The 26205-nt window shown below is 51.8% G+C and overlaps 6 protein-coding genes across 6 annotated transcripts, besides 1 other annotated feature; 4 read left to right on the plus strand and 2 right to left on the minus strand.

Moving 5' to 3' along the window:
- Positions 1-58: 58 nt before the first annotated feature.
- CTRU02_209938 (uncharacterized protein) lies at positions 59-511 on the minus strand (the record flags this gene model as incomplete). Its single annotated transcript, XM_070205366.1, has 4 exons — positions 59-131; positions 204-274; positions 341-412; positions 503-511. The coding sequence occupies 4 exons, from the start codon at positions 509-511 to the stop codon at positions 59-61; spliced, it is 225 nt and encodes a 74-aa protein (XP_070061014.1).
- Positions 512-1354: 843 nt separating this feature from the next.
- CTRU02_209939 (DUF1479 domain protein) lies at positions 1355-2390 on the plus strand (the record flags this gene model as incomplete). The annotated part of the gene is made up of 3 exons (XM_036720755.1): positions 1355-1463; positions 1541-1673; positions 1847-2390. 3 exons carry the CDS (start codon positions 1355-1357, stop codon positions 2388-2390), a joined length of 786 nt encoding a protein of 261 aa, XP_036587595.1.
- Positions 2391-2927: 537 nt separating this feature from the next.
- On the plus strand, positions 2928-4523 carry CTRU02_209940 (uncharacterized protein; the record flags this gene model as incomplete). Its single annotated transcript, XM_036720756.1, has 1 exon — positions 2928-4523. One exon carries the CDS (start codon positions 2928-2930, stop codon positions 4521-4523), a length of 1596 nt encoding a protein of 531 aa, XP_036587596.1.
- Positions 4524-6054: 1531 nt separating this feature from the next.
- Positions 6055-6189: a sequence feature (Protein overlapping with rRNA (CTRU02_209941, KAL0935350.1) was converted to a misc_feature.).
- A 3504-nt stretch (positions 6190-9693) lies between these two features.
- On the plus strand, positions 9694-11331 carry CTRU02_209943 (rab9 effector protein with kelch motifs; the record flags this gene model as incomplete). Its single annotated transcript, XM_036720758.1, has 1 exon — positions 9694-11331. The coding sequence occupies one exon, from the start codon at positions 9694-9696 to the stop codon at positions 11329-11331; it is 1638 nt and encodes a 545-aa protein (XP_036587597.1).
- A 1531-nt stretch (positions 11332-12862) lies between these two features.
- Positions 12863-13621, minus strand: CTRU02_209942 (uncharacterized protein; the record flags this gene model as incomplete). Its single annotated transcript, XM_036720757.1, has 2 exons — positions 12863-12921; positions 12985-13621. The coding sequence occupies 2 exons, from the start codon at positions 13619-13621 to the stop codon at positions 12863-12865; spliced, it is 696 nt and encodes a 231-aa protein (XP_036587598.1).
- A 9445-nt stretch (positions 13622-23066) lies between these two features.
- Positions 23067-25389, plus strand: CTRU02_209944 (C2H2 transcription factor; the record flags this gene model as incomplete). Its single annotated transcript, XM_070205367.1, has 3 exons — positions 23067-23725; positions 23886-24965; positions 25020-25389. 3 exons carry the CDS (start codon positions 23067-23069, stop codon positions 25387-25389), a joined length of 2109 nt encoding a protein of 702 aa, XP_070061015.1.
- Between the last annotated feature and the right edge of the window lie 816 nt (positions 25390-26205).

The raw sequence follows: 26205 nt of genomic DNA on the forward strand, positions 1-26205 counted from the left end.
AAGACAACATCTCACAACCACCCCCCAAACTCCAGATTTCTCATTCTACGACTCGTGATCATGCGGCGATGAAGGAAGGGAAGCAGTCAGCAAGACCCTTGCTGTGCTTGTTCTCGGCGTGCTCAGTCAGGCTACAGAGGCGAAGCATCAGTATAAGTAAGAAAGAAGACATCCGAGCAGAATGCTAAAGAAGGAAAACCTACGCAGGGGCCTTGGTGGTCTTGAGGAAAGTGGCCTTGCAGATTTGGCACTGGATGTCCTTGGCGGCGGCGTTCTGTAGCCAACTTCGTTAGCGGTATGTCACTGACTGTGATATCCAGTTAGGAGGCTCTTAACGTACCACCTTGAGCTGAGAGCCCTTGGACTTGGCATCCTTCTGGTTGCGCTCCCGCTTCTGCTGAGCCTTTGCGCCCTGTATCCCCGAAATGTCAGCAACTTGCCCCTCAATTTGTTTCCACCAGAGACCCTGATCAGCGGTGGGGGAGGGGTGTCGAGTACATACGTTACCCATCTTGAATATTTGGACGGGAAGTATGAAAGATTCGTGAGCTTCGGTGTTGTTCTTGCAAGAGTGCTACGTGCGCAAATTCGTCGACGGCGGTAAAAGTCGTGGGGTTTTTTGAGGAAGAGAAAAAAAGACGAGCCGAAGCGGGCGCATACCAAACACTTTTTTTTTTTTCCCTCTCGGACGACCCCGTAGCGCTTCTGCACCGATCGGCAGTCCAGACTGTCTTGGGCTCTGCAAAAAAGACGATGCACGGGCCCCCCTCATAGTGTACGGCCAACAGGCTGCCTCCACTGTGGAGCTAAGATAGTTGTCTGTCTGAACACCAGCCCCCGGAAGACGGATTATATACGACCCCGGACAAAGCCTCAGAGGCCGTTTCATCCCGCCATCTTTCACGTGTTGGCCTGCCATTTCTGTTTCACGGACCCATAGCTATCTGATTGCAGGGGAAAGCTTGGGCACCTTAAGTATTACTACCTAATTCACCTGGTGACTGACATGAGATGGTATGCTTTTTACCTGTTGTTTTTAGCCCCAACCCTACATACCACACCTAGCGTCGTCTTTGTCATCTGCGGTTGAGATCTTGTTAGACACAACGTTGTGCAAGGTTCCATTCATTCAAGCTTTTGGGTTTCATGGTCAACGACGCGTCTTGTCTTTGAAGTCGCGTTTATCGACCCTCGGTTTTGACAACCGCGTCGGTCTGGGGAAAGAGGACTGCACTACCCGGCTCCAACATCTCGGCTGCCGGCTTACACTCCCGAGTTGAATCTTGTTCCTGATTAGGAACATCACAGCACCAACTGTTCCACCTCGGCGGCGGTTCACCGAGCTGCACATATCATGGCCAGCTCCAAAATCACGTCGCCAGACAAGGTGACTCTCACAGAATTTCAGGAGCTTCTCGCTAGCTACCAACCTCTGATTGACTCCATTTCAGCCTCCAAAGGCGGTACGTCGGCCCTCAGTCGCGCTCTCCCCCGCATCTATAATAACCCTGCCTGCAATTTACCTAACTACGCTATATAGCCAAGCCTGGTCAGAAGACCCTGCAAGAATTGGATAAGTTCCGTTTCGTTGAAGCTCCCACCCACTTCTCGTATGATGACAAGAAGCGGGCCATGGACCATGACGATGTCAAGACTCTGGTTGATTGGAAGTTGTAAGTACATGCTTATTTAATTCGGCCCCTTGCCCAACAGGCCTAATGTACATTGGTGGGGACGCGATGTCTGAACATTATCACGATCCACGAATAAGACACTTGAAGTGTACTGAGCTTATAGAGAGGCGCCCATGTTGACATGGTCATGATCGTCTGACACTTCATTGCAGACGTCACGGCAAATTTCGGCCGACCCTGATGAAGCTTGTGTCATCGAACGACTCTTCGACAGTCCAGGAAATCGTGGAAGAAGGCATTAATGTCTACCAAGACACATCAGATCCTTCTGCATCACTTAATATCTTGACCAAGTTGAAGGGCATTGGTCCCGCGACTGCTTCGCTTCTGCTAGCGGTACACTTTCCGGACCAGATTCTGTTCTTCTCCGATGAAGCATATTATTGGCTCTGTAACAATGGCCAAAAAGCATCGCTCAAATACAACACGAAGGAATACGATTCCCTCAACACTGAGGCGCAAAAATTAACAAAGAGACTGGGTGTCTCCGCAATGGATGTTGAGAAAGTGGCCTACGTCTTGCTCAAAAAAGAGGGTCCCGTCTCTCAAGCCAAACCCAATGACTCGACTTCCAAGGCCACAAGTAATAAGAAGGACGTAGAAAAGCCAGCACCTGCGAAGAGGAAGAAGAGCTCTGATGCAGTGCCTGAAGACAAAGGCCCAGTTCGACGATCGAAACGCGGGAAGGCGGCATAATAAGCTTCTAGGGCCTAAGTCCCAAGGGGCGGAATATGTATCCCGACTCGATACGGCAGATGAGCATCATAGACCGGATGGCATGCCCAGATTTGGGTCCGGGGGTTCTACCGGAATGGGGTCCGCGGTGCATGCACTTATAGTTGGAGTGTATCATGGGGGAGCATCCAGCGTTCCGAGGCCACGAATGTGAAATTCTTGGGCGGAGCTTATTTGTTTACGCTGTTTTTCATTCGCTCTTGATGACCGAAAAAATTCCCATTGGTCTTACACGAAGGAGCAGGTTCGAATGAAGTTTAAAGCGGCACAGCGGGCCGGCTGCATTGTGGTCAGCAATGGCCAGTTTCCCTCGCTGAGTCCCAACGACCCGCCCGATTTTTTTCCGGGACGCGTGATCTGCAGGACCCCGGATCCTTGACGGCAGGCGCCGAGACCACCGTCACCTCAGTGCATGCCCAATCCATTCACACGACGACGAGCACACGACCCAGAGGCCTGTCGATACGTCTCGCGTCCGACAGTCATTTTCTCCACGCCATGGATGATGAATTATTCGGAGCCCAGTTTGGGGCTGCTGGCGATATGCCGCCTCCACCGCCACCGGATTTCTCATCAATGTCCTACTCCCCCGATCTCTTTTCCCAGTATATTTCACCTTTTGATACTCCCAGCTTACTCTGGTCCCAAAACTTCCCGCCGGCTATGGATAACCGCCCGAGAGGTTTCATGCGTGCGGACGAGATATTCTCGGAAAACGGCGGGCCTATCCCCCTTCCCCCGAGGTTCGCACAGATCAAACGCAGCCTCGTCGCCGGCAAGGAAACAGCCATAGTGGACTCGTGGAACCGACTCCTGGTCGCCCTCCGCGCTGAGATTGCACTGATTGGCGTAACAAAGTCTGACATAATTCCCACCATCGATTTTTCGGAGCTCAAGGACCATGCCCGCGTGTCTGAATTTGCCGCCAAGCTCCGGCGCCGAGGTGGCGCCGTCATTCGCAACGTTGTAACGGCGGAGGAAGCCCACAATTGGCGGGAAGAGACGGAGACATATCTCTCCGATAACCCAGAAACTAGGGGGTGGCCGACACGCGATCCTCACCTCTTTGGAATTTATTGGTCGCCGGCGCAGATTAAGGGTCGCGCCCATCCGAATGTGCTCGCTACTCAACGGTTCTTGATGAGGCTATGGCGCTCGCGTGACGCCAACGCCTCGGTAGCGGTTGACCTTCCCGTAGCCTACGCGGACCGTCTGCGGATCCGTACGCCGGGCGATGAGTTTTGGCATCTGAATGCCCATGTAGACGGCGGCAGTGTCGAGCGGTGGGAAAGCGATGGGTACGGAAATGCTGGCACGTATCAACGCATATGGGATGGGCGGTGGGAAGATTATGATCCCTGGGAAAGCAGCACACGGCTTAAGGTCACTTCAGATCTTTATAATGGAGCGGGCTCATGCAGCATGTTTCGCATGTTCCAAGGCTGGCTCTCAATGTCGGACATCGACCCTGCCGATGGCACACTTCTTCTCTGCCCCATGCTCCAGCTCGCCACCGCCTACTTTCTCCTTCGACCATTTTTCTCCCCGCATAATCCTTCCCCCGAATCTCCAAATTTCCTAGCTCGCGAGAACTGGTCTCTTGACTTCACGCAAACTAGCATCATTCAGGGTGCAGTTCCCTCATATACCCAGGAACTCAACGCGACATTGCATCCGCATTTGCAATTCGATAAATCCCTCGTGCGCATCCCGCCCGTCCGTCCTGGTGACTATGTGGTGTGGCATCCTGACATGGTGTACGGCGTTGACAAAGTGCCATTGTCAGCTTTGCCTGCCACCATCATGTATATCCCCGCCTGCCCGTTGACACAAACCAACGCTCTGTACCTCGCCCGTCAGAGGAAGGCATTCCTTCTTGGCCAGCCAAGCCCAGACTTTGGGGGCGGCCGTGGCGAGACGAGACATATGGGCCGACCTGGCGTGCAGGAAGTTAGCGATGCGGGTGGAGAGGACGGGCTTAGGGCCATGGGGTTGCTTCCTTGGGAAGACCAGGAGAGGAGAAGTCCGACAGAGAAGGCGTTGGTTAGGATGGCGAATGCCATCTTGTTCCCTGACCGCTACGATATGCTTTAATTGCGGCGACAATCCGCAAGGAATTTTCCAGGCGTTGTTATTGGTATCTTAATGCTCTTTGGGATGTCTGATGTTTACAGGAGTGCAGTTTGGAAAAGCTTAGGGAACATGCGGACGACGGCAAAATTAATGACCCGGTGGTAGATCCCTAATCAGATATGAATATTGACAACCCCTTTCAAGGAGTTGGCTCAGAATCGGTGGTTTTGATATAATTACGGAGCTGTAGATGGAAGTCACTACTTTACCTTGACGTTGGCATGCTTTCAAAGTTATCAGGCGGGAACTTTTACGTATCATACGATGGCCCAACATGTATGTCATCCGGTCCAACAGAAAGATATCTCCCCAGTTCACAACGGGTTTATCGCTTGTTATGGCCTTTCGCAAAACGACTTCGTCCAACAAAAAGCAAGGGGTGCCTCACGGAGGAGTGCACGGAAATGCTGAAATGCTGAAACTGTAAAGTTTCTAAAAATCATGTCAAATCATATGCCATCCCTCTGCTGTTAGGGTGGTGATTCGTCACGATACTGCCATGTTGGAGAAACCCGAGAGTAATTAAAGCCCGATAATTGCCATTCAGATTTCAATAAAGGTCTGTTCAAACTTTCTATTCATAGCTCTGCTTACAAGGCACATTCAAATCCAAAGGCATTCCTGCAAAAGAGTACGGCATCAGCTAGTATGTCTAGTCTGAGGTGCGCATCAGGAGTGTGAACTTGTTCCTGTCACTTTGGGACCAAGCCAGCTTACGCAAGAACGTATTTTATATCCATTCCACTTCCCATGATGCACAGAGAGCATCTATAAATGGTGCGTTGAAATTGCAGTGTCTGAGGTCGATGTTGTTTACATATAAACCAGGTGACAAGATACTCCATGAAATTCTCCGCTGTTCGCATAATTAAGCGTTCCTGTTTTGAAATGGTTTGAACCTCATTCTGCGAGCTAGCTCGGCCATTTCTCAGCGCATGTTGGGCGTTGGTTCTGTCAATGGCGAGAAGCAAACGTGTCACTGCTGTGGTTGCAATCGAGACATTCAAACCCAAGCAGCCCATAACCTTGAGAACGAATCCATTTTGAAATATCCTTGAAAGGGGAAGTGTAGGGAACTTAATTTACAATATGAAGAGAAAGGAAATCTCAAAGTGAGGAACGAGACATCCCGGACTGCCTGAAGTGTAGAACATTATTCACTCTGGCATCATGTGGACCTCTCTTAACTTTTCACAAGATGCTCTGCAACATCATATATTTGAAAAGTCGTCAAACCCATTAACAAGCGCGCTCCCTTAGAGAAGTGACACATCGACTCAGTCGAAATGAATGGTCTTGGCACATGTCTGTAATCACCATAGAAGGGTATCTCATCATTGCCCAAACAGTATACACAGCTGTGTTATTGCTTTCAACATTCTCCCATCTTGTGACCACACCAGAACACAATTCGAACCAAAGCTCTCTTTTCGATTTGAATGGTTTATGCGACAAGTTCTAGCACACGGAGACAGCAATGCTAAAAAGCAACATGCAACACCGGGCATTCGCCGGTCGTCACCGACCCGACTACTACTCCGGCCCTCACTGGTTTATCGATGGGAGAGCGGACGGGATCCCGAGTTCTCCAGTGGGTGTGGCCGCATGTGCTCACTTAACGCGTTGAAGTTGCTCACATATCTTATTCACGAGGCGACCGCCTACTGCGTTTTAGGTGTGCTCAAAGTTGCCCATCACGAATGACATACAACAGCGGAGGGCCAGAAGAAACTAATAAGTTGGCCAGTCACACATGACAAAAAGCAAAAGAGAACACACTCGTGTTTCTTCCGAAACCGATAATCGAACTTGGGACTATGCCTGACATCTCAGCGATGGGAGGGCCATCATGTTGGCCACTACACCATATCGGATCGTGATGCCGGCCGAGAACACCGAGAGTCCCAAGACGCCTGCAACGGTGGGACATAGTTCAAGCTAGTAGCTAGCCCTCTTTGCAACCCTTACTTCCAAGGAAACCCCAAGCGTCGGTTTCCTGTCAAACTTGACGTCCTACAGGAAACTGGAACCCCCATATCAACGAGTCATGGCCGGGTACGCGTTCCATATCAGTGAGTATAACATTTCAACGCTAGTTCTTGGCTGCCAAGGAAATGGATTGGAGTTGTATATTTCTCACATCCCGACCTGAACTCTTCAGGTTTTACAATACACCCCGGCCCTCAAAGTACTCTGAAGGTGAGGGAAACCCCGTTCCCCGGCAAGCTGATGCCCGTCCCCCGGTCGCCTTAGGGGAGTGATTAGAGGTCAGTTGGTGGGGTTGAATGACGTAGATCCATCTTTACGTAGCCATGGAGATGTTCTCCTGGGATTCTCATTAAACGAGGCTCCGTTTGGTGGGTGAAGTAGCTGGTACTTCCGGCATTTGACGCAACTTGTACACGATACTTTTATCCTGTATTACTTGGAATTATCTTGTTGTTTCTTGGCTAGATGATCTTATCTTTGCCTGAATTGTTGTCCATCTCGTCCCTCTCCTGCCATTTAATTGCGGAACAGCTCTAGTCTGGATGGAATCCAGAGGCAGCGACACCATTTGCTTCATGCGAGCAAGCATCGGAGTTGTAAAGGCTCACATCATTCTCCATCATCGTTCGTCAGACTTGTCGGAGCTGGCTGGACTATGACGCAATGAGATATCATGTTGGGGCTCAGGAAATTGATCAGGCTGATTGCGCAAATTGGGGGGTCGTTGCTTTCTTCCGATGCTCCATCCAATACACGTGGTGTCTAGAACCTGCCGTAAACCTTGGCGGGAGCTGGGACTGAATCATGTCCCGTGCTGCAGCAATTGGAATGCCCCCCCCCCCCCCCCCCCGCTCCTCCAAAACTCCATTTCCAACTTCGGGTTCCGCTAGACCCCAACTCCTAAGGCTCCGGAGCATGTAGTTCTCCAGGACCCTGGTCGTTAACGAGGTGAAGTGCCAATTCCGAATCCGAACATTACTTTGCCCCCTTATCCGGATCTAACCTGAAGTCATCACCGTTAGGCCAGAGTATTTAACGGTGTCGTGATCTGATCCTTTCCAAACACCCTGGTTGAATCTAAACTCCAACTTCCTTGGATGATGCAGATTGGCGGATGAAGGATAGAGGGAATTTGCGTCATCCGATACAGGTAGTGCCGGTGTCATATCATAGTTTCTGCAGTCAATGAAACCCCGATCGGCGGCGCGGCTTGCCATCTGTTTCTGAGGGGAAAGGTTCGAGGGCTAAGTTCATGAACCATCGAATCCAAGGTGACGGTGTCCGCACTCTGGCGAACTAACGAGTTAGCTAACCTCGTCGTTGGTGACACAAACTAAGAAGCCGAAAAACCGAGAAGCCGTGTACAGTTTCTGTTGACGGGAGACTCAGGGAAAGTGTGTTAATAGATCAGTGCATGGATGAGACCGACCTGCGGAAGCTTTGCAACTGCCGGCAAAGCTAGAGTCTGAAGCATTATTGAGCGATTGTATCATGATAGATGTGTTCTGTTAGATATGCTTTCTGATGGGTCTTGTAGACAGCGGAAGCGGGCAAAAGTATTGCAACTAGTTAATCTCAAAGTCAACAACAGAAAAGTGGCCAATGGGTATGTATGAAGGCGTGGATCAGGTGGCTGCGCTGTTCGGTTCGTTGCGAGAAATCGCCAGCGACACTCTTCACTAGTGCCCGCTATGTTTCTCTCTTGTTCGCCAACTCTGTATCGATACCATCGTCGTTGGTTTACCTGGCATGCTTTTAACATGGCGGATTTTGAAGCACCTTTCCCACTGACTGGCATACTGCAAGAAAGCACAAACCGACGAGTTGCCTTGTCGCTCCCTCGCCCATAGACAAGCCTCTTGATCCGTCTATGCTAACAGATGGAACTTTTGTAGCAATGAGTGATTCTTCACGATATCTGGCTACTCCATTCCAGAATCATAGACATATGGCTTCCGTTATTGGTGCTCTTTTGCCCAAGGTTATGCTACGCATTTTCATTGGTAGCTCTCCACTTCGCGGACACTCGCGAGAGGCTTTCTGAGCCAATACATAATCCACCGGGGATGCAGGATGTTGAACAACGTAGATGTTCTGAACAATGTTAATGACACAGAAGGCGCCACGACAAGAACGTGTACTTAAAAATGGAATACATGTATATATAAAAAAAAGGGGGAAAAGAGAGATGCGTTGTTCCGAAGGAAATTAACACGTGCGAGCTGATGCATCGTGGTTCTGTTGCGACTCCATGCGGGCGGGTATTAGGGACCCTCGAGTAGTAATTGGGTTGAAATATTGTCTATTCTTGCATAAACTTGACTTCCACCAGCAAAATACAACTCAAGTTGCACAGCTTTTGAGCCAAGCCGGAAAGATTTGATATCAAACAGCAGCAATCCGGAACAATGGGATGCTGTAAGCAAGCCAATTCGTCCATCAGATACAGAGTACCAATCTCAGTTATGCACAAGACCAATCACATCTAACCTGACACTCGGTGACAGCCGCACGAAACAGCTGGTTCGGAGTGCACAACCGCTCAATGCAGGGGCCGAGATGGCCCAAGCTTGGCTTTGGTGAGGGGGGTTACCAGACCTGGACCTGTGATACGTGGATGGAATTAGGGACCAAGACAGCTAAATGTCGGTCCGTGGTAGCTCACATGGGGCAATCGAGCCTGACCGCACCAACAAGGGCCCGCCACCGAGGCCGTGCCTTGCCTTACCCGACCCTGCCATACCGTCCGCAGTAGCTTAGTACGACGCCTGGCAGCAGCACCACCCACTACCCCATTAAATGAAGGTGTGGGCAAGCAACAAGCACCTCGAAGCGAGGAGCTGGTCCCAAGACCCAACCTTTGGAGAGTGGGCTTTGCGGCTGGGCTCCAATTCTCCAGCATCCTGCAACCAAAACAACAACCACACATCCCGAGTCATCTCAATTGCAACTACGACAGGCAAACAAACCCTTCACGACTCACGTGCGACCTCGACTCGACCGTCCATCCAAGCCAACAAACTGCCCTAGACGCCTCCCTTGCACACTGTTTTACATCCTAGCCCGCAACCGCTCGCCTCCTCGAATCAATAGTTCACACTTCCTCGCGAGAGGGGGGGAATGACCTTTCCCCCGCCGAACCATGGCTGATTCGGCCAGGTCAGTGGACAAGAACCCCCGGTCCCCCCTCAAGTCGAAGGTCGTCCGCTCCCAAAAGATCTCCGCCCCGGCGCCCACTCCTCCACCCGGCGTCATCGGTGACCTGCCTGATGATCTAGAGGACCTGAGCGACCGCGACATCGAGCAGCACCGCCGTGTTCCCTCCGCCCCGGGTGGCCCCATCCCCCGTTCCCACACTCCCGGGCATCTGGCGTCCAAGAGCCAGGATCGCCGCCGCAAGCCCTCCGAATTGTCAATCCGCCAACGTTCTCAATCAGCTTCACAAGCACAGTCTTCGTCTGCTCAACCTTCACGTACTACTCCCACGAGCGCGAACCCCCCGAAACCTCCGCCGCCCTCATACCGACCCAGCGCCGATGCTTCCACTACCAGCAGCAATAACGACGGCTCCGAGTCAGCCGGCGGTCCCAGTTCAGACCGTGACAGCCGCCGTCCTCTCGTCATGCGCTCGACGTCCGCCATAGCCGGCAAGGCTTCCATCCCCTCGTCGTCAACGACGACACGGCAGCTTTCAACGACCGGTTCATCCGCTCGAAGTGCTCCAAAGGGACAACACATCCCCTTCCCTCCTCTTCAAGACCCCAGAACAGCGCCCGATGTGCCTCCAGCTCCATCATCAGGCATGTACTGGTCTCGCGCACCCGTATCGGGTGCTCCTCACACGTCCCTCCGCGCCCATACCACAACACTCGTTGGGTCTAATATCTTTGTGTTTGGAGGCTGTGACTCCCGCGCCTGCTTCAATGAGTTATACGTATTTGACGCCGACGCCTTCTATTGGTCCGTTCCTCACGTAACTGGCGAGATCCCAGTGCCCCTACGCGCCATGACCTGCACTGCCGTTGGCAAGAAACTGGTCATCTTTGGTGGTGGTGACGGTCCCGCGTACTATAACGACATATATGTACTCGATACGACTAATTTCAAGTGGCACCGCCCCAAGGTCATAGGCGACCGCGTCCCTTCTAAACGCCGCGCCCACACCGCTTGCCTCTATAAGAACGGCATCTACATTTTTGGCGGCGGCGATGGCGTCCGCGCTCTTAACGACGTATGGCGCCTCGATGTCAGTGACATGAACAAGATGTCTTGGAAGATCGTCTCTGGACCTGAGCGGGCCCCGCCCCCCGGCGTCCGGGAAACCCGCCCGAAGCCCCGCGGATATCACACGGCCAATATGGTGGGTAGCAAGCTCATCATCTTTGGCGGCTCAGACGGTGGCGAGTGCTTCAACGACGTGTGGGTTTACGACGTGGATGCCCTCGTCTGGAAAGCCGTCTCCATTCCTGTCACCTTCCGCCGATTGTCGCATACGGCCACCCTCGTCGGCTCTTACCTCTTCGTTATCGGTGGCCACGACGGTAACGAATACTCCAATGATGTCCTTCTTCTCAACCTCGTCACCATGACCTGGGACCGTCGCCGTGTGTACGGCCTGCCACCCAGCGGTCGGGGGTATCATGGAACTGTGCTCTACGATAGTCGCTTGTTCGTTATTGGCGGGTTCGACGGCAGCGAGGTCTTTGGGGATGTTTGGATGCTGGAATTGGCGGTGCATGCATATTACTCCCAAATCAGCCATTTCACCATCGAGGTTTGAGGCCGTTCCTCTCGCCGTCCGCGCGCGCGCTTCTAATTATTCCTATACCATCCATGCTAGCCGGTCTTCTTTGTCTCACAGCGCGTGCGCGCGCGTGTGTGTACGTGTGCGTGCTGTTTCGTATCCTGTTCTACTCTGTATCGTTACAATCCTCCTCTGAGTTATTACAGTATTTATGTTTGATGACGGAACGGCTTCATAAAACCCTGGTGGGCGGCAGGCAGGCATGTAATTTTTCCCCGTTAAATACAGTGAGTTAAATCTAAAGGCTTCATTTTTGTTTAAAAGAATAAAAACATGAAAAATAAAAGAAAGAAAGAAAGGAAACATACAAGCCCTCTTCTCAACAATTTGATCCTTCCAGATTCGTCCTCGGAAATGTCGAGGCCTAGACTCGTGTGCCAGAGTGTTGGTATTACAGGATTGGCCCGCAAGATACGGAGCAGGTAGATCAAACGTGACTGCCAATCATGGCCAGGGTCCATAGCTTCACCGAGTCAGTGACGTGAAATGATGTATGTATGGGTGCAGATACACTTTGACGTTAATTTGGGCGAGATACGTCATCTGGATTGATCCGCCGGTCAAATAGTGATGGACGTCGTTCCGCCTGGCTCGGGGGAGCCGAACCCCGGCTTCATGGTTATGCGGAGGTGATGGGGATCAGCAGAGTTATCGGTGGTTTCTCCCGCCATGAGCGAGAAAGAGAGGGGGAGGAGAAGGAGGGGTCCGCGGCCGAGCATCATCTGAATGGTTACTCAACCACACGATACTTTCCTCCCCCCCTCCTCCTTTTTTGTTTTCCCCCTCTGATCTTTGCCATACAAATGTCCTCCGGATACTCAGTAGGTTTGCAAGGTCCCTTCGTGGCACGGTTGACGTATGTAAGCCGGGGACATCTCTGTACAAATATCAAAGAGGCATGGTGACATTGAAGCGAGCACGATTCAGATGCCAAGGGGGGATCGGCGGGCAATAGACTGGGTCGAGACCAATTGATGCGCCCAGGGGCATCTTTCTTCGTCTTTGCCCGTAGCATGAAGCTAACAAGACGTCACGGGGCGTTGGGCAACATCCCCCGCCGCGGGCACGTTGCCGACGATTCACGTCACCGCGATATGAGCTTTTGCAACACGAAGCTAACATTAAACAGGGATGTATTTAGTTGTTCCTCTGATTCCGATGGTCTATCCATTGGATGACTTTCGGTCTAACTATTTTCAAGTTAATCAACGCCGCTCTTCCCCTCCCCCACTCATGACGGGTATTACATCATGGTGTGGTACAGTCTGCGCAGCCACCCCTCCCATAAACGCCAGCAATGCAACCAGGCCGCCATTGAGCTCTCCTCCATCTCCCGGGAGAAGAGATATTTTTGTGTATAGCTTCTTCAGGCTACTAAAACATGTGACAAGTAAGGAAAATTCAAGGCTCGCAATCGTACAAGATAAGAGTTGATAGATAGATAGGTGGTTGATGATGATGATGATGTCGTATCATTACGGATCTTTTTCTCTCAATGATTGATGATTCACTTCTGCTCGGCAGCCTTGCGGGCAGCGATGCGGCGCTCTTCGGCAGCGACCATGTCTGTTTCATTTATGTTAGTCGCGAGTTTCTTGAATCGATTTGGGGGGATTGGGGATGAAATACCCTTCCACAGGTCCTGACCCTCGTAATCCTCCTTGTGGATCTTCTTCTCGATGAGGTGCTTGTGCTCGGGGTCCTCAGGGTCGATGATCATAACTGTCTCCCAGCGACCAGAGCCCGTCTTGGCGTCGTTCATCTCAAATGCGGCGGTAACAACAAGCATGACGACGGCGAGGCCTTGGGCGTAAACACGAGCTTGGACGAGCTTCTGAGCACCGGTAAGGTACTTGTTGCGGTTTACCAAGGCGAAGGCGACACCCATGGAGGCAAGCCACGAGGTAAAAACAATGGAGTATCTGTTCTCGCGGCCCCACTGCTTGAACTTCTGCATCGTCGTCTCCTTGGCCTTGGCTTCAGCGACGGCACGCGCCGTAGCGTCCTGGTAGCCGAACATAGGGTCCTTCTCATGACCGTAGCGGATAGAGGCGCGGTCGGCATTGACGATGGCGCCGAAAGTGGCCGACGAGGTGACGAGGAAAGAGCGGAAAGGAAGCGTCAACTGGCGGAAAGCTGGGTAGCGTCTAGAGGCGAAGAGAACACCCGCGAGACCGACACCTAGACCGAGACTGCCGCCCAACAGTCCGCCCTTGACGACAACCTGGTAGTGCTCTGCCTCCTCTTCCTTGCTGAGAACCTTCATAGTTGCGGGTTATGGGGGTCGTGTGCTAAGAGTATGGACAAGTTGTGTCTGGAGAAGTTGGTGGTTTGCAAACTCCTTGAAAAGCTACAAGAGAAGTTGTTCTAGTTGCGCGCGGTTGAGAGTTTTTGGTGTTGTCGGGATTTGGTTGTTGGTCGTGGGGATGGTGTCGTACGATGTGCCCTGATGACGACGAACTGATGACGGATCGGGGTTCGGAAATAGAAGTATATAGCTCGGATGGTTCTTGCTGTCGCAACTTTAGGGATTGCTAGTTCAATGCTGTAAAGCTTGAGGCTTGAGGCGAATGAAGAGACTGAGGCTGAAGCTGATGGTCAATAGTCCTTATATTCAAAGAGTTGGTTATCATAAATTGATGACAGACCCGAACGGCGATTGGAAGCTTGGGGCCGGAACGCCTCGTGGACAGAAAAAGTCGCACTGGGACCCAGAATTGTGCCATGAAGTTGTTACTCCGGCATGATGTAATGGACCCTTGCAGCCCGGTCTTTGCCGCCCGGCCGTCGTTGCTCTCAGTGTCCTACGGTGCTGCTTTGGCGGCCTTTCAGCGGTCTTCCAGTGGGCTCTGCGAACAGCGAACCTCCTGGGCAAACCCCGAGAAATTCCCGTAAAGATGAGTAAGCGTGGAGGAGGTAGTTCTGATTGGCTAGTCGCGCCGCGTCAAGCCTTGAACGGGGCACAGGCGCCGGCCGTTCAGTTCTCTGCCAGTCTGACCACTTTGGCAGACCCTTCCTACTTTCGCCGTTTGCTGCTACTTTGGCATGTTATGTAATTCAAACGCCGAAAACCCTAAACCAGAACATACCAGCAAGACCGTGAGCAGACCGAGGACGGGCCGTGTTAACTCCCTATTGCGGTATCAATCAGCCTGCTGAGAAATGCAAGTTTCGCCGACTTATGTCCACCGCGGCTTTCAATGACTTCATAGTACTCGCCTAGCATTGCTGACTTCCGTGGAGAGGTCGTTCGCGGCTCCCATATTGCTGGGGCAAAAACTCCACCTTTCGCTGAGTGACAGCCACTCTTCCATCGGCCACCCGGGCGACAGAATTAATGGCCGCTTTTCCACATCGACCAACAAAAAAGGCTAGCTATTATTCTGTCGCCCGAGTGGTCAGCCCAGGGCAAGTGCTGCACCGGCCACTCGGCAAAGATCGCCGGCTGATTCCATGCTTCTAGTGACGGACAGTCACCAACCACTATTCTAGAAGCCTGTTCGCCAAGTGCAATCAGTAAGGATGCAAATGGGCTGACTTTGCGGCTGAGCGGCCTGTCCTTTTTCACCATTTTCCCATATGCTGTATGCTGATTAGCGCCAGTTGACACTTGAAGCATGGCGCTGACATGCCTCATCCCTCGTGACCAATACTTCGTAACTATTATTGAGAATTCCCTTGTTTATTTTTACTTTTTCTAAGCGGTGGTGGCTGAGATGTAATGTTAAGAACCAGGGGCCTTATTTTTTACGTCGCATGAATACTAACCGAGTCGCCGGGTTCGGCCATGCTCAAAGGAGATTGCAAAAATCGCAGATTTTCTCAATGTAAGATTGACTGGTGGTGCCAGGAGACTCGGATGGATCAACCAGCTTCCATTCGCTGTAATGGACAAACAATATGCGTAGATTGGCGACAACAGAGTTTACGTAGTGTCGGTTCACAAACAAAAATTCTTCGATGTAAGTATTGGCATTGCTACAAGTTTGGCAGGACAGAATTTGGAGTTATATTCGAGCATACAGTACAATGACCACAATGGGCAACCTTGATCTAGTAGTAAGGTCAAGGACTGGAATGTCAAAACACAAAAGGCCATCCAAAGCCAGCCATACCCTTGGTGGTAGTTAGATAGAGCTGTAAGGGCGGTGAACGAAACTCGCCTCGCACCACCCCAAGAGACAAAAACTGCCCAAGCTTAAAACTCTCCAACGTGGTATTATGTATGTGCGCTCGTTGGACAGTTACGAAGATGGAGGCAGTTCTACCTTAGGTTAACTCTGGACAAGTTTCGAGTGTCCCTGCGTTTCAGAGTTTCTCGATGCTCAGGGTCCTAGTCATGCGATCAACCACCACAAAAAAAAAAAAAAAACCATAAAACTTGCACCCCCCATTCAGGGTCCTTGATATTATGCACCAAATCTAGTTGCATCCAGTGCCCCTCACCGCTGGTTGGATGATAGGCTGTGGCTCGCTCCATGGGACGCATGGCATCCTGCGCGTACTAGTAGTGTGTGTGCTTGTGTTCGTAATGTGCTCTCGTCGCAGTAAACAAGTCCACGGACCAGGTCAAGGGCCCTATGGGTATGATTACCATGTAATCAGTATTGGAGGCCCGTTCCACGGAATATTGCTAAGGGGAGGGGCTGGACTAATCTGGCTGATTCTTCAGCCCGAACCGTCTTCTAGAACCCTTCCACAATCCTTGCTAGGGTCAGGGTCCTCTGTGCGCTCCCGCTTGCCACGTTTGCCCAACAAAGCCCAGCTGTCTTCACCGACTACTACTAGCCTTTGCGCTTGCAGCCAGCAGAATCAAATCACCTCACCTCCCCCCTTAGAGCACCCTACCTAACACATGTAGCAAGCCTTCAGAGCAGATTGTTTCCTCTCAGCTGAGCCGTGTCTTTGTTGGCATGCTTTGCAAGGCTGCCATGTTGCGCCTCTGGAGTTCGCCGGAGTTTTGCAACTTGTACACGGTACTTTGCCATTCAAAACGTTCCTAGATTCGTTCAATCGTCCGAACCGCTATTTGCTGCTCGATTCATGCCTCATGCGCCGCCGAATTGTTGTGCACAGGCAACCTGCGCCCGTGGATAATAAACTTGAGTTATTTGGGCGCAGCATCCTGTCTGCCATGAACTCCACGCCCCAAGGCTCCATCTTGGGTGAACCTGGACCAAGTCTCATAGATCGGCTGGCGCCGAGTCATTTGCGCGGAGCGAGTCCGGCGTTGAGGTCTTTCGTCTCTTCACCCAGTATCGTTCCAAGGCAGTGTGAGGGCGTTACTTTCTATTCGTCACCCGCACAAATTCCGACATTGTTGCAGACCCATTTATCATGCACCTCACATGCTCCAACTGCTAGGGACGATCGGCACACATTTTGAAAGCGACGGAGCACTCAACAGCGCACAAACAGGATGCAATAGAGCGGACATGACCTCCATGACTTCATGGTCGACAATCGGTGTCTGGTCGGGCAATGCACATTAATGACACCGAGGTCGCAGGTAAGCTCTTTCCGAACCAGGGTCCCCGAATGTGTTTGATGCCTGCTTGTGTAGGATTCGGACTCGACTGTGGAAAATGCAGCCAGAGAGTTTAAGGGCCACAAGGCTCAGTAACGTTGAGGCACGAAATCTGCCTACCTGGAATAACCTCCTGCCAAGGGGTAAGCGATCATCTCGTATGGCGGAACTAGTAGTATCCACACAGGTGGGCTGGTGAAGAGTGATGAGCGAACTACCATGCAGTATCGAGATTGCGGCATTTCAGGCTGGACCCCGCTGTAGAGTCTTGCTTAGATGTCCTGGAGGAAGACGGCCGAACGGTGGGCAAACGTTGACGTTACCGTTGATGTCTCCGCGATCTCGGCCGGGAAGTTGATCAAGTGTAACACAAGTGTTCAGGACTTCAGTGCCTGCGGGGTATTGTGTGGGTGGTGGTGTCAGGATTAGTGTCTCGCTAAGCACGGGTGCGTAGGAGTCAAGCTGGTGATGTCGTAACGGTTAGCAGGGTCAGGAAGACGATAAGGGAAAACGACATTGTTGATAGACAAGATCAGCCTAGCAATATGATCCAACAGTTGCATCTAGCCATGGCCATCATATGCAGGATGTAATCAGCTGTGGAGCATGTACCATAGTAGTCATGAAACCGAACTGGGTAGAAGGGTGGTGATAGATATGAGATCGAACTTCCAATACAAGATCGCACAGAGATCCAGTACCTTGCGGGCGCCACGTTGGGAGCCCATGTTGCATCTCATCTGAATTAGAATCATAAGCGAGTCAGTCTACTGATGATCTACAGTTATTCTAGTCCACTGCCATGCGCCATGTTTCTTGTCCAGTTTAGACTCGACGAGGAATCATGGCAGAAAAGGTGGTCCAACACTTTTGATGCTAGGCGTCGTGGTCTAAGGGAAGTTACAATTACGTCCAAGCGAGGTGCATTCTCTCTCATCGGTTGACGCAGGATAACAAGGGGAATGGTCTAAGTCTTGTCAGACGAGGAAATGATATGCCGGGAACAGGGACCGTTTGCAACGGTGCGATGGCCATCTCAAATCATCGCATGCTGCTCTCTAGTTTGTTTTCGCTTTTCGCGGCTGGGAAACAAAACCTCTCTTTTCACGCATACTAGTAGCTCTAGGGTTTCTTTGACCAGCGAATTGACGGACAGGGTGTCTCGGTCTTCAGTAATAACGAGCCCACGATTAATAGATGATAGGTAGTGGTTCAGAGGAGTATACGTACCCATTTTCGGAATCCTATCGATTGTAGGTCGTCGGCATGGTCGATCTGCGCCCATCCATGAGCATGAAAATGCCCTTCACCGCCTTTCAACCGTGGTGACGAGACGGTTTCTCGTCCGCAGATGCACCTGGTCACCCTCCCAAAGCTTTGCCTTCAACTTAATTCCGCTCATGATTCCGTGGCAAGCTAAGTTGTCGTCAAGATTTCGGGCTTGTAGCGCTAATAACGAACTTCTTAGGCGGCGTGCCAGGCTGCTAGGGGTCGTGTCCCTGAGAAGCAAAGTGTCAAGTGCCTGGCACAGCCTACCCATGCGACGGTGAATTCATCCGGAGCGGGAGCGGATTCTGGGAAAGGCAACTTGGTGTGCACGACGAGGGTCAGGCTCGTTTTAGTTGTTGCGGCTAGCAAGGATAGGGCAGGCAAGACACAGGCCTGGCATCCCGAAGCTGGGCTTGGCGGCGCTTTTGGGGTGCCCAAGTCGAAGCTGTCATTCGTCACGGCTGGCATGGGCCGGCATACAAACTAGTAGAGTGGGGGTGAGGGTTGTGCCTCTGCTCCGCTTCTGCAGGTATTCGCTGCACCGTGTTCCCAGCGTTCCATTTCCTCCACCGTATCCGCGAGGATTGGTAGCAATGTACTCCGTAAGGCAAGGCGGCTTAGGATGGTCGCCATCGCCTACTTACTAGTACAGCTTGTTTGTTGCACCAATCCCAATTAGCACAAGCAGACCGCCTTCCTTGCTGCAGCCATCGATTGGAGACAGTGTTTCTGCCACATTCTTCTTTGGCATGCCCATGAACAGACTTCCTGACCTGATGATGTGCGCGACATCTTATCCCGCTTTTGCGTCTACCAACCGTCATCGTACGTGTGAGACCCTCGTTTGTCCCGGAGCGTTTCCCCCAAAGCACCCGGGGTGCCGCAAAACCAGCTGCCATATTCGCAGGAATGAGATGAGGTCGCCGTGACAGGTGGACCTTAGGATCCGAACCCCAACTTGGTGTCTTGTTCCAAAGTGTCTCGGGACATGTTGTTGCCTCGGCCGATTCCAAGTGACCTGCCACCTAGTAAGCTAGGCATAGACGTCCCCTAGGACTTTACCACCCTGGTTGTCATCGTTGACGGTCAATCACCGAAGACGGATGGCTCCTAATGTGCGTACCAGATGTTGGCAGCCATAGAGCATGGGTTAGCCAAAGTACAAACAGGCCTCCCCCCGACACTACATGTCTGGTTATGAGTCAAGCATAGCAGTGTTGAAATGGTTGTGCGGCAGCCTTGTCCAGTCATCATTGAGAAATATCCATCCGTTGGCAACGTGGGGCCCACTAAAGCGGAAAAAAGACTGGGCAATTTCGTAGCTTGCTGATGTTGACTTCCTTTGCAACCTCGCTATGTATTGTTTACTCAAAAGTGGCATATGGGAAACCTACCATCAGAGTTATTCTTGGCTGCTGCCCTGGAGAAACTTGCGAGACTTTTTGTTTCCCAAGAGCGCTTCGCTCGTGTGTTGGGGGCATTAGCGATGATCAGATGGTTCACTCTCAGCGATTGGCTTGCAGGCAGTGACTTCCCAGCTAGCCGGCAAGGCAAGGCGACGATTAGTCGCAAGACAGTGCCTACCAGCCGTATACCTAGGACGGATACTAGTCGATGTTGCAGCCAACCTCTCCCATTGCTGCGCAACGCTCAGCAGTCCGGGTTACTCAAATCAGACAGGTTCGACCTGTCCATGATTGGAAATATGGATCGGGCCAGTGCACGAAATGTTGGTCTTGGAACTGAGAGGTGATGAAATTGCCCCATCAGTCCAGGTACGTATCCGCCGCACATGATTGTGGTGGTGGTGGCCAAGGGCTGGATGAAGCTGGAGCTGCCTTGCAAGCCGACAGGTTCCAATTAATACGGTGCCTTGACCTTGTCCAATCCCAGGGAAGGTCTCCAAGATACTGGGTCGATCACGTAACGGTTTTAATCCCGCTCCGCCCCCTGTGCCTGAGACTGTCCTTGCTAGCATGGCATTTTGTTCTCCTCCTTTCCTGTCTCCTGTTTTATTTTTTATTTTCCAAAGGAATTGGGACGGGTTGGCCGTGGTGGGAACAGCGGAAAATAGATGGTGGATGGGATGGTGTTTGACCATGAAGTGTGTAAGTCGCTGCGCTAGCCTGGCTGTGACAGAAGTAGGCACATCCTCGCCTGCCCGCTGTCTCAAATGGGGTCCCAAGGGACCATTTTTGGGGGCCGTCCGGGATGGTGCCGGTACTTGGAGGAGTTGAGCGCCACTGGCCGGTGTGGCAAAGAATATCCAGGAACGGTTCGATGCGGTGTAATGCAGCAGTGTGGTGCTGCCGAAAGACGATGATGTTGATGACCACTGATGGTGTTCGTACGGGCCGAGGAGTGTTTTCGGGTGAGCATGTGACCGGATGCGGAACATTGCCAGTCATTAACGACATTACGGCGTTAATGAATCTCAGGGAGGCAAGAGGACATGAGGGGATAGGATAGTCGCTGGCAAAGAGGCATGAATGCTGTTTGTTGCTGTCGCAGCTCCCTGCAATTACTGGCTGTGGATTTGCAAAAATACGTAACCGGGGTCTCAGGAATTTGGACCTTTGAGAATTGTTGAAGTGGTCGTGCAGGCAAGGCCCCTCGTCTTCGTTAATTACCTTAGACAAGTCGCAGGACCCCGAGAGTTGCTTCTTTTCCGTTGCTGGTCCCCTGAAGGCGCCAGCGAGTCGAGTCGTTGCTTCTTCCTCATCTGTTATTCCTTTTTTGGTGGATCGTGCCATGCTTGCCTTGCGCTGCGATCCCCTGTTGCTGCTCTTACCTTGCCTTACCTTACCTTTTCACGCCTTGTCATTCGTCGACGGCTGCTTTTGCCCCAGGGCGCGCTTGACTGCCAACTCCCATTTCCTTCCTGTCTTCGTCGCCGCTTCCGTCGTTCATGCGGAGCAGGAGCGCTAATACCTGCATTTTGGGAAGGAATGTGTGTCGAGGGGAGGCAAGGTGTGCGGATACGTGACTCTGCTGTTAGTTCGCTCGGGTAAGGCAAGGTTGGCACGTAGGGGAAGGAGGTCACTGCTACTGTCACTCCTACCCCGTCAAAGTATGGGGGACTGGCCTCTGGTGTCTGCTTACCTGCAGCAGGAAAGGGCGGAAGGGGATAGGAAACACCGTAAACTTTACTTCACCTACTACCTTTTCATACATCCATTCTCGCAGTAAACAGTAAATAGGCTTCCACCGTCAGCGGTTCTCGAGTCACATCTTCCACCCCCCCCTTTAAAAAATAAGAGTCACTGACCGTTGAGGTGTGTGTCTGTGTGGTGGCTACCTATTCGTCCACCGTTCTTGCAATCGTCCTGCCTGCCTCGCCTTTGCCTGAGGTGAAGACCAAGCCCGGCTGAGCCCAGCCCCCATTGGTAACAACCCCCTTGGCATGGCAGAAAGAAACAACAGGTGCTGTCCGAGTTTATTGGCTGTATCCCACCAAGCTTCTGTCTCTATCTAGGACTGCCAAAACTGTATCTTTGCCTCGCCTCGACATGCGTGATACAACAGCGTAATCTTTTCCTCACTGGTAGATAAACATCTTACACCTTACTATGGTTCGGTTCGTTGCCATCAATGGTTGTTACATGGCAAACAGTGCCTCCCGCTCCCCTCCCTAACTTCCTACCCTCCCTCCTCTCCAACACCCCAAACATCGGCCGAGCTCTGCCTTACGGATACCCTCCGCGCGTGGTCCTCACCTCCCTCACCTTACCTAGAACCGGCCAATGGAACCTTGAGCCCGGACTGGCTGGATAAGTGCAGGTACCTTGACACTGGGTCAACCTGGATCTGATCTTGAGTCGAGTCAACACACGCATGTACATCTCCAGCTCCATACCGTCCTCTTCTTATTCATAACCCCCCTCCCCTCCTGCCATTCCGTCTGCACTTGCATTCCACCTCTACCACAAGTCTACCATTCGGATCATATATACTTGGCTCTTGCCCTTCCGCTACTTTGACTCGACGACGCCTCTTCACATTGCTGGAACACCTCTACTCTCTGTTGTGTATCATCCAATATCATCACCACAGCATTTTTACGCCGTACCTCAAGCTCTGCGCCTATAACACGGCCACTTATTATCATAATAACGACAACGACCACACCGCCTCTAAGACTTACATAAATTCCCTATACAACACCTCGACCGACAGTTCTGGATGGTCTAGTGCCACTCTGCCGAGAAGAACCTCTCGACCTCTCCATTGGGCAACATTATCGGTCGCAACATCCGGTCAAAGGCATCATTTGCCCATCATAACCATTACCGCCCGCCGGATTCAGATCCTCGGGAAGACCTAAAAGCCACAGGGCTTGCGTGCCTCCGTTACGTTTGCCTCCTGCTTTGAACCTCGCCTCCCGCCAACTTCGATCTGGATCGATTGGCCATTACCAATACACACGCCGTCTCTGTCACTATCCTCGGCACCCTGTTCTCGCTCGGCCCCCAGCCCACCTTTATTTGCCTCCCTGGTCGACACGGCTACGGTGAACCGTCAGTAAGGTTCCTGGTCCTTACTTTTACATATACAGCAAAAACCAAACGGGTTACACCACAGCAATTTCCCCAGTAAGTTTATTCGCAAACTTTCGTACCCGTCGCTTTAGTTCTTTATCTTGCTAATACCGAGACAAAAGAAAAGGGAGAGAAAGGGTGAAAAAAAAGCTAGCAAAAAAAAAAAAAAGGACAAAACAAACACCCCCCTCTTTTCCTGGGACTTTGCGGCGGCATCACTTGCTAGTCGAGACGCGGACTCGATCTCCTTTTTCGGGGCGTATCCGCCGGCTGCAGTAGGTGGCCCGATTTAATAATTACCCACAAAAAGGGTCGAGAAACGTTCTGGGTGCCACGGTCCCCTACCTAACCCAATACAACGGCTACTTCCAGCTGACATGAGGAGCGCCCTTCGCTGGTTCAACCCAACAAGTACCGAGGACCCAAGGGACCCGTCGACCCGGTCCACCGCCGCCGCCCACAACAGCGAGGACAGACGCACGCCCATTAGAAGTGACTGCGCCAGCGCCGATAATATTAGTTATCGTGCGTCGGCGTCTTCGTCTGCTTCTGACCACGCCTTCGCCTCTCCTTCACCTGGCTCCTCCAATTCTACTTCCCTCACCCCCAACTCGCCCTCCCCTCAACCCCTCACGCCCACCGACTCATTTGACGTGCGTGATTCCCGCGCAGGCCTCTGGTCCTCCAAGCCAATCACCATTGCCACACCCACCCGGGACCCTTCAGTATCGTCTGCTTCATCCTCTGTCCCCGCCAAATCTAGCTTCGACAGAAATCCCTTTCAGTTACCTGACGAGCTTCTCGATTTTCCTCCTATTCCTACTAAGAGTATCGATATGACCACTGGCCCCGCGATGGATTCGGCGATGGGTCGGAGTCGCCAGGACTCCTTTGTCAGCGCTGGCCCGAAGCCCATTTCTATGGCAAACCCCAACCGCGATCATGTTAATCGCCAGCGACGCGAGAGTCTCGCTGGCAGCCTAATGGGCGGCGCCAGCTGGGGAGGAATGTCCTTCGGCAGTTTTATTCGCGATGAGTATGTCTTCCCGACGTCCCTGTCTTTGATTGTGTGTCTTTGCCCCCGAGACATTGGTTGGTGGCGCAATGTTGCCATGTACCATTCATACCGGCATCGCATCAGCTTCATACTCTAAGTTCAAAAAATTGAAAACCATACTGACTTGATGGTGTGCTAGTATTGCTATGGCTGGTACATCGCCTTTTGCCCACCAAGCATCGCCTTCCTTCCACTCCGGGTCGTACTTGCCCAAGCTAGAGGCTAGCTTCATGAAAGATTTCACCTGCTGCGGCCTTAACCTGCCCAACCTCCACGATCTGCTACAGCATTACGAAGAGTCGCACACACAACCAAGTCCGAACACTGCACGCAACGCGCCTTTCTCGTCTCAGTATGCCGCGATACCTACACAATCATCATCCAGAGCCAGCAGCGTGAGACCTCAGACACAGCAGCAAAACACAGCTTCTCTGTCGCAACTTGGTCAACAGAGCCGTCCAGGCTCCAACCTTGGTGGTGGTATGGGAAGCCTTGGGATGCAGCTTGGCCAGCAGAACATGTCCGGGCAGCAGCTTAACCAGATGTCGCACTTGGATGAGATGGACACGGTTGGCGATATGGAAATGGACGATACGCTTGGTCACATGGAAATGGATGACAGCCAGAGGACAATGTCCCAAACTCGCCAAATGTTCGGCCAACAACAACGGCCTCAGCTGCACGTTAACGCCTCGGGCCTCACTCAGGGACTGCGTACATCACAGCCACCCACTCCTGCAGCTGCAAGTTTTGGCCTGCAGCATAATCCCACCGTTTCCTCTGTCAACACGCCCACTCTTACTACACAGCAAACGCCTCAGCAACAACGCTCGAATAACGGATTTCTCCAGAACTCTCAAATGCAGTCTATGGACGACATGGATGAGGACCTACCGGGGATGCCCATGGGTGGCAATATGGAATTGAACGGATCAAACTTTGGGGATGTGAACTTTGGCAATGCCAGTTCAAACCCCGAATTCTGTATCAACGATCCTGGCAAGCACTTATTTAGCCCTGGTGGTGCGCTCACCAACCAGCAACGTGCAATCCAGGCACATCTTATTGGAATGGGCTTTGATCCTAGCCAGCCCAACAGCCCGGCCAATAAGGCTCTCATCCAAAAGTTTGGCGCTATGATGATCCCCGAAGAGCACAAGCCTTTTAAGTGCCCCGTTATCGGTTGTGAAAAGGCATACAAGAACCAGAACGGACTCAAGTAAGTGCTAATAACCAATCGTAGTGACTTGCGACTAATGGCGCCTCAACACAGATATCATAAAACTCATGGCCATCAAACGCAACAGCTACACGAAAATGGCGACGGAACTTTCTCCATTGTTAACCCCGAAACCAGCACACCGTATCCAGGTACTCTAGGAATGGAGAAGGAGAAGCCATTCTCCTGCGATGTCTGTGGTAAACGCTACAAGAACCTCAACGGTCTCAAATACGTAAGTGTCCCTTCAATTGCAATTTGGCGAGTAGCTGTGGCTGACTTGAAGCACAGCATAAAGGACACTCCGCACCGTGTAACCCCGACTTCAAGTTCCTTGCTGCGGGGCTTAATAACCTCGCTAACTTGCCGGGTCTCATGGAAAACACGATGTCTAACCTCCCCGGCATCGGTGAGGACCAGATGATGTAGTGGCAACGGCAAAAATGTTTAGCGGGATTTCTCACTGAACTCAAACCCCACGCGGCTTAGAAAGCCCACCAGAGCCATGGCGTCATAAAATACTCTGCAGCATCCTGTCCCTGGTCTAGAGCATTCCAACCAGAGCATCCTTGCCACGGAGTTGGCTTGCAGCATATCGCGCGGCTTTTGATTGCTTTTGCGGACACACTTCAGCTCGATTATCAGGTCGACCGAGTCTGCCCTTGTCCGTTTTATACCCTCATAGACTTACTAGTAACGTTTTGCAACCAACCACGATACACCCCTCTCTAGAATTAATACAGACCTCGTCGACGATTGGGGATAGGTAGCTGCGGGCAGTAGGAGGACATCATTCTTGATTGGCTTCCTAACCGGCTGAACCTCTTCGTCAGTAGTTGGCGGCCTCGCATCTACCGGGGTGACATGGACTCTTTTCTACTGTTGATAGCCTCAAGTGGCGACTTTCCGCGACACGAGGACTGGCAACTTCATGGAAGCACCGGATGTTATCCAAAGAAATACAACAACCGAAAAAAAAAAATGAAAAAGGAAAATGAAAAGGGGGCCATGGGAAAATGCAGATATGTCTGACCCAAGGTCTTGTACGAGTTTGGACTAGGAAAAGAAAAGTTCAGGATGGTTATTTGCACAAAAAAAGGTCATCGAGTGACCCCTCTGGGATGACGTTGATCTCCCGTCGGCAGTTGCGGCAGCTTGCTTGCAAGACAGTGGGTTGATGAATGCGTACATGTTGGCGTTGTATATGGGTATTGGCAGGAAAAAGTTAATATTGCTTTGG

Source organism: Colletotrichum truncatum, assembly GCF_014235925.2.
Source record: "Colletotrichum truncatum strain CMES1059 chromosome Unknown Contig_0006, whole genome shotgun sequence".
NCBI lineage: Eukaryota > Fungi > Ascomycota > Sordariomycetes > Glomerellales > Glomerellaceae > Colletotrichum > Colletotrichum truncatum.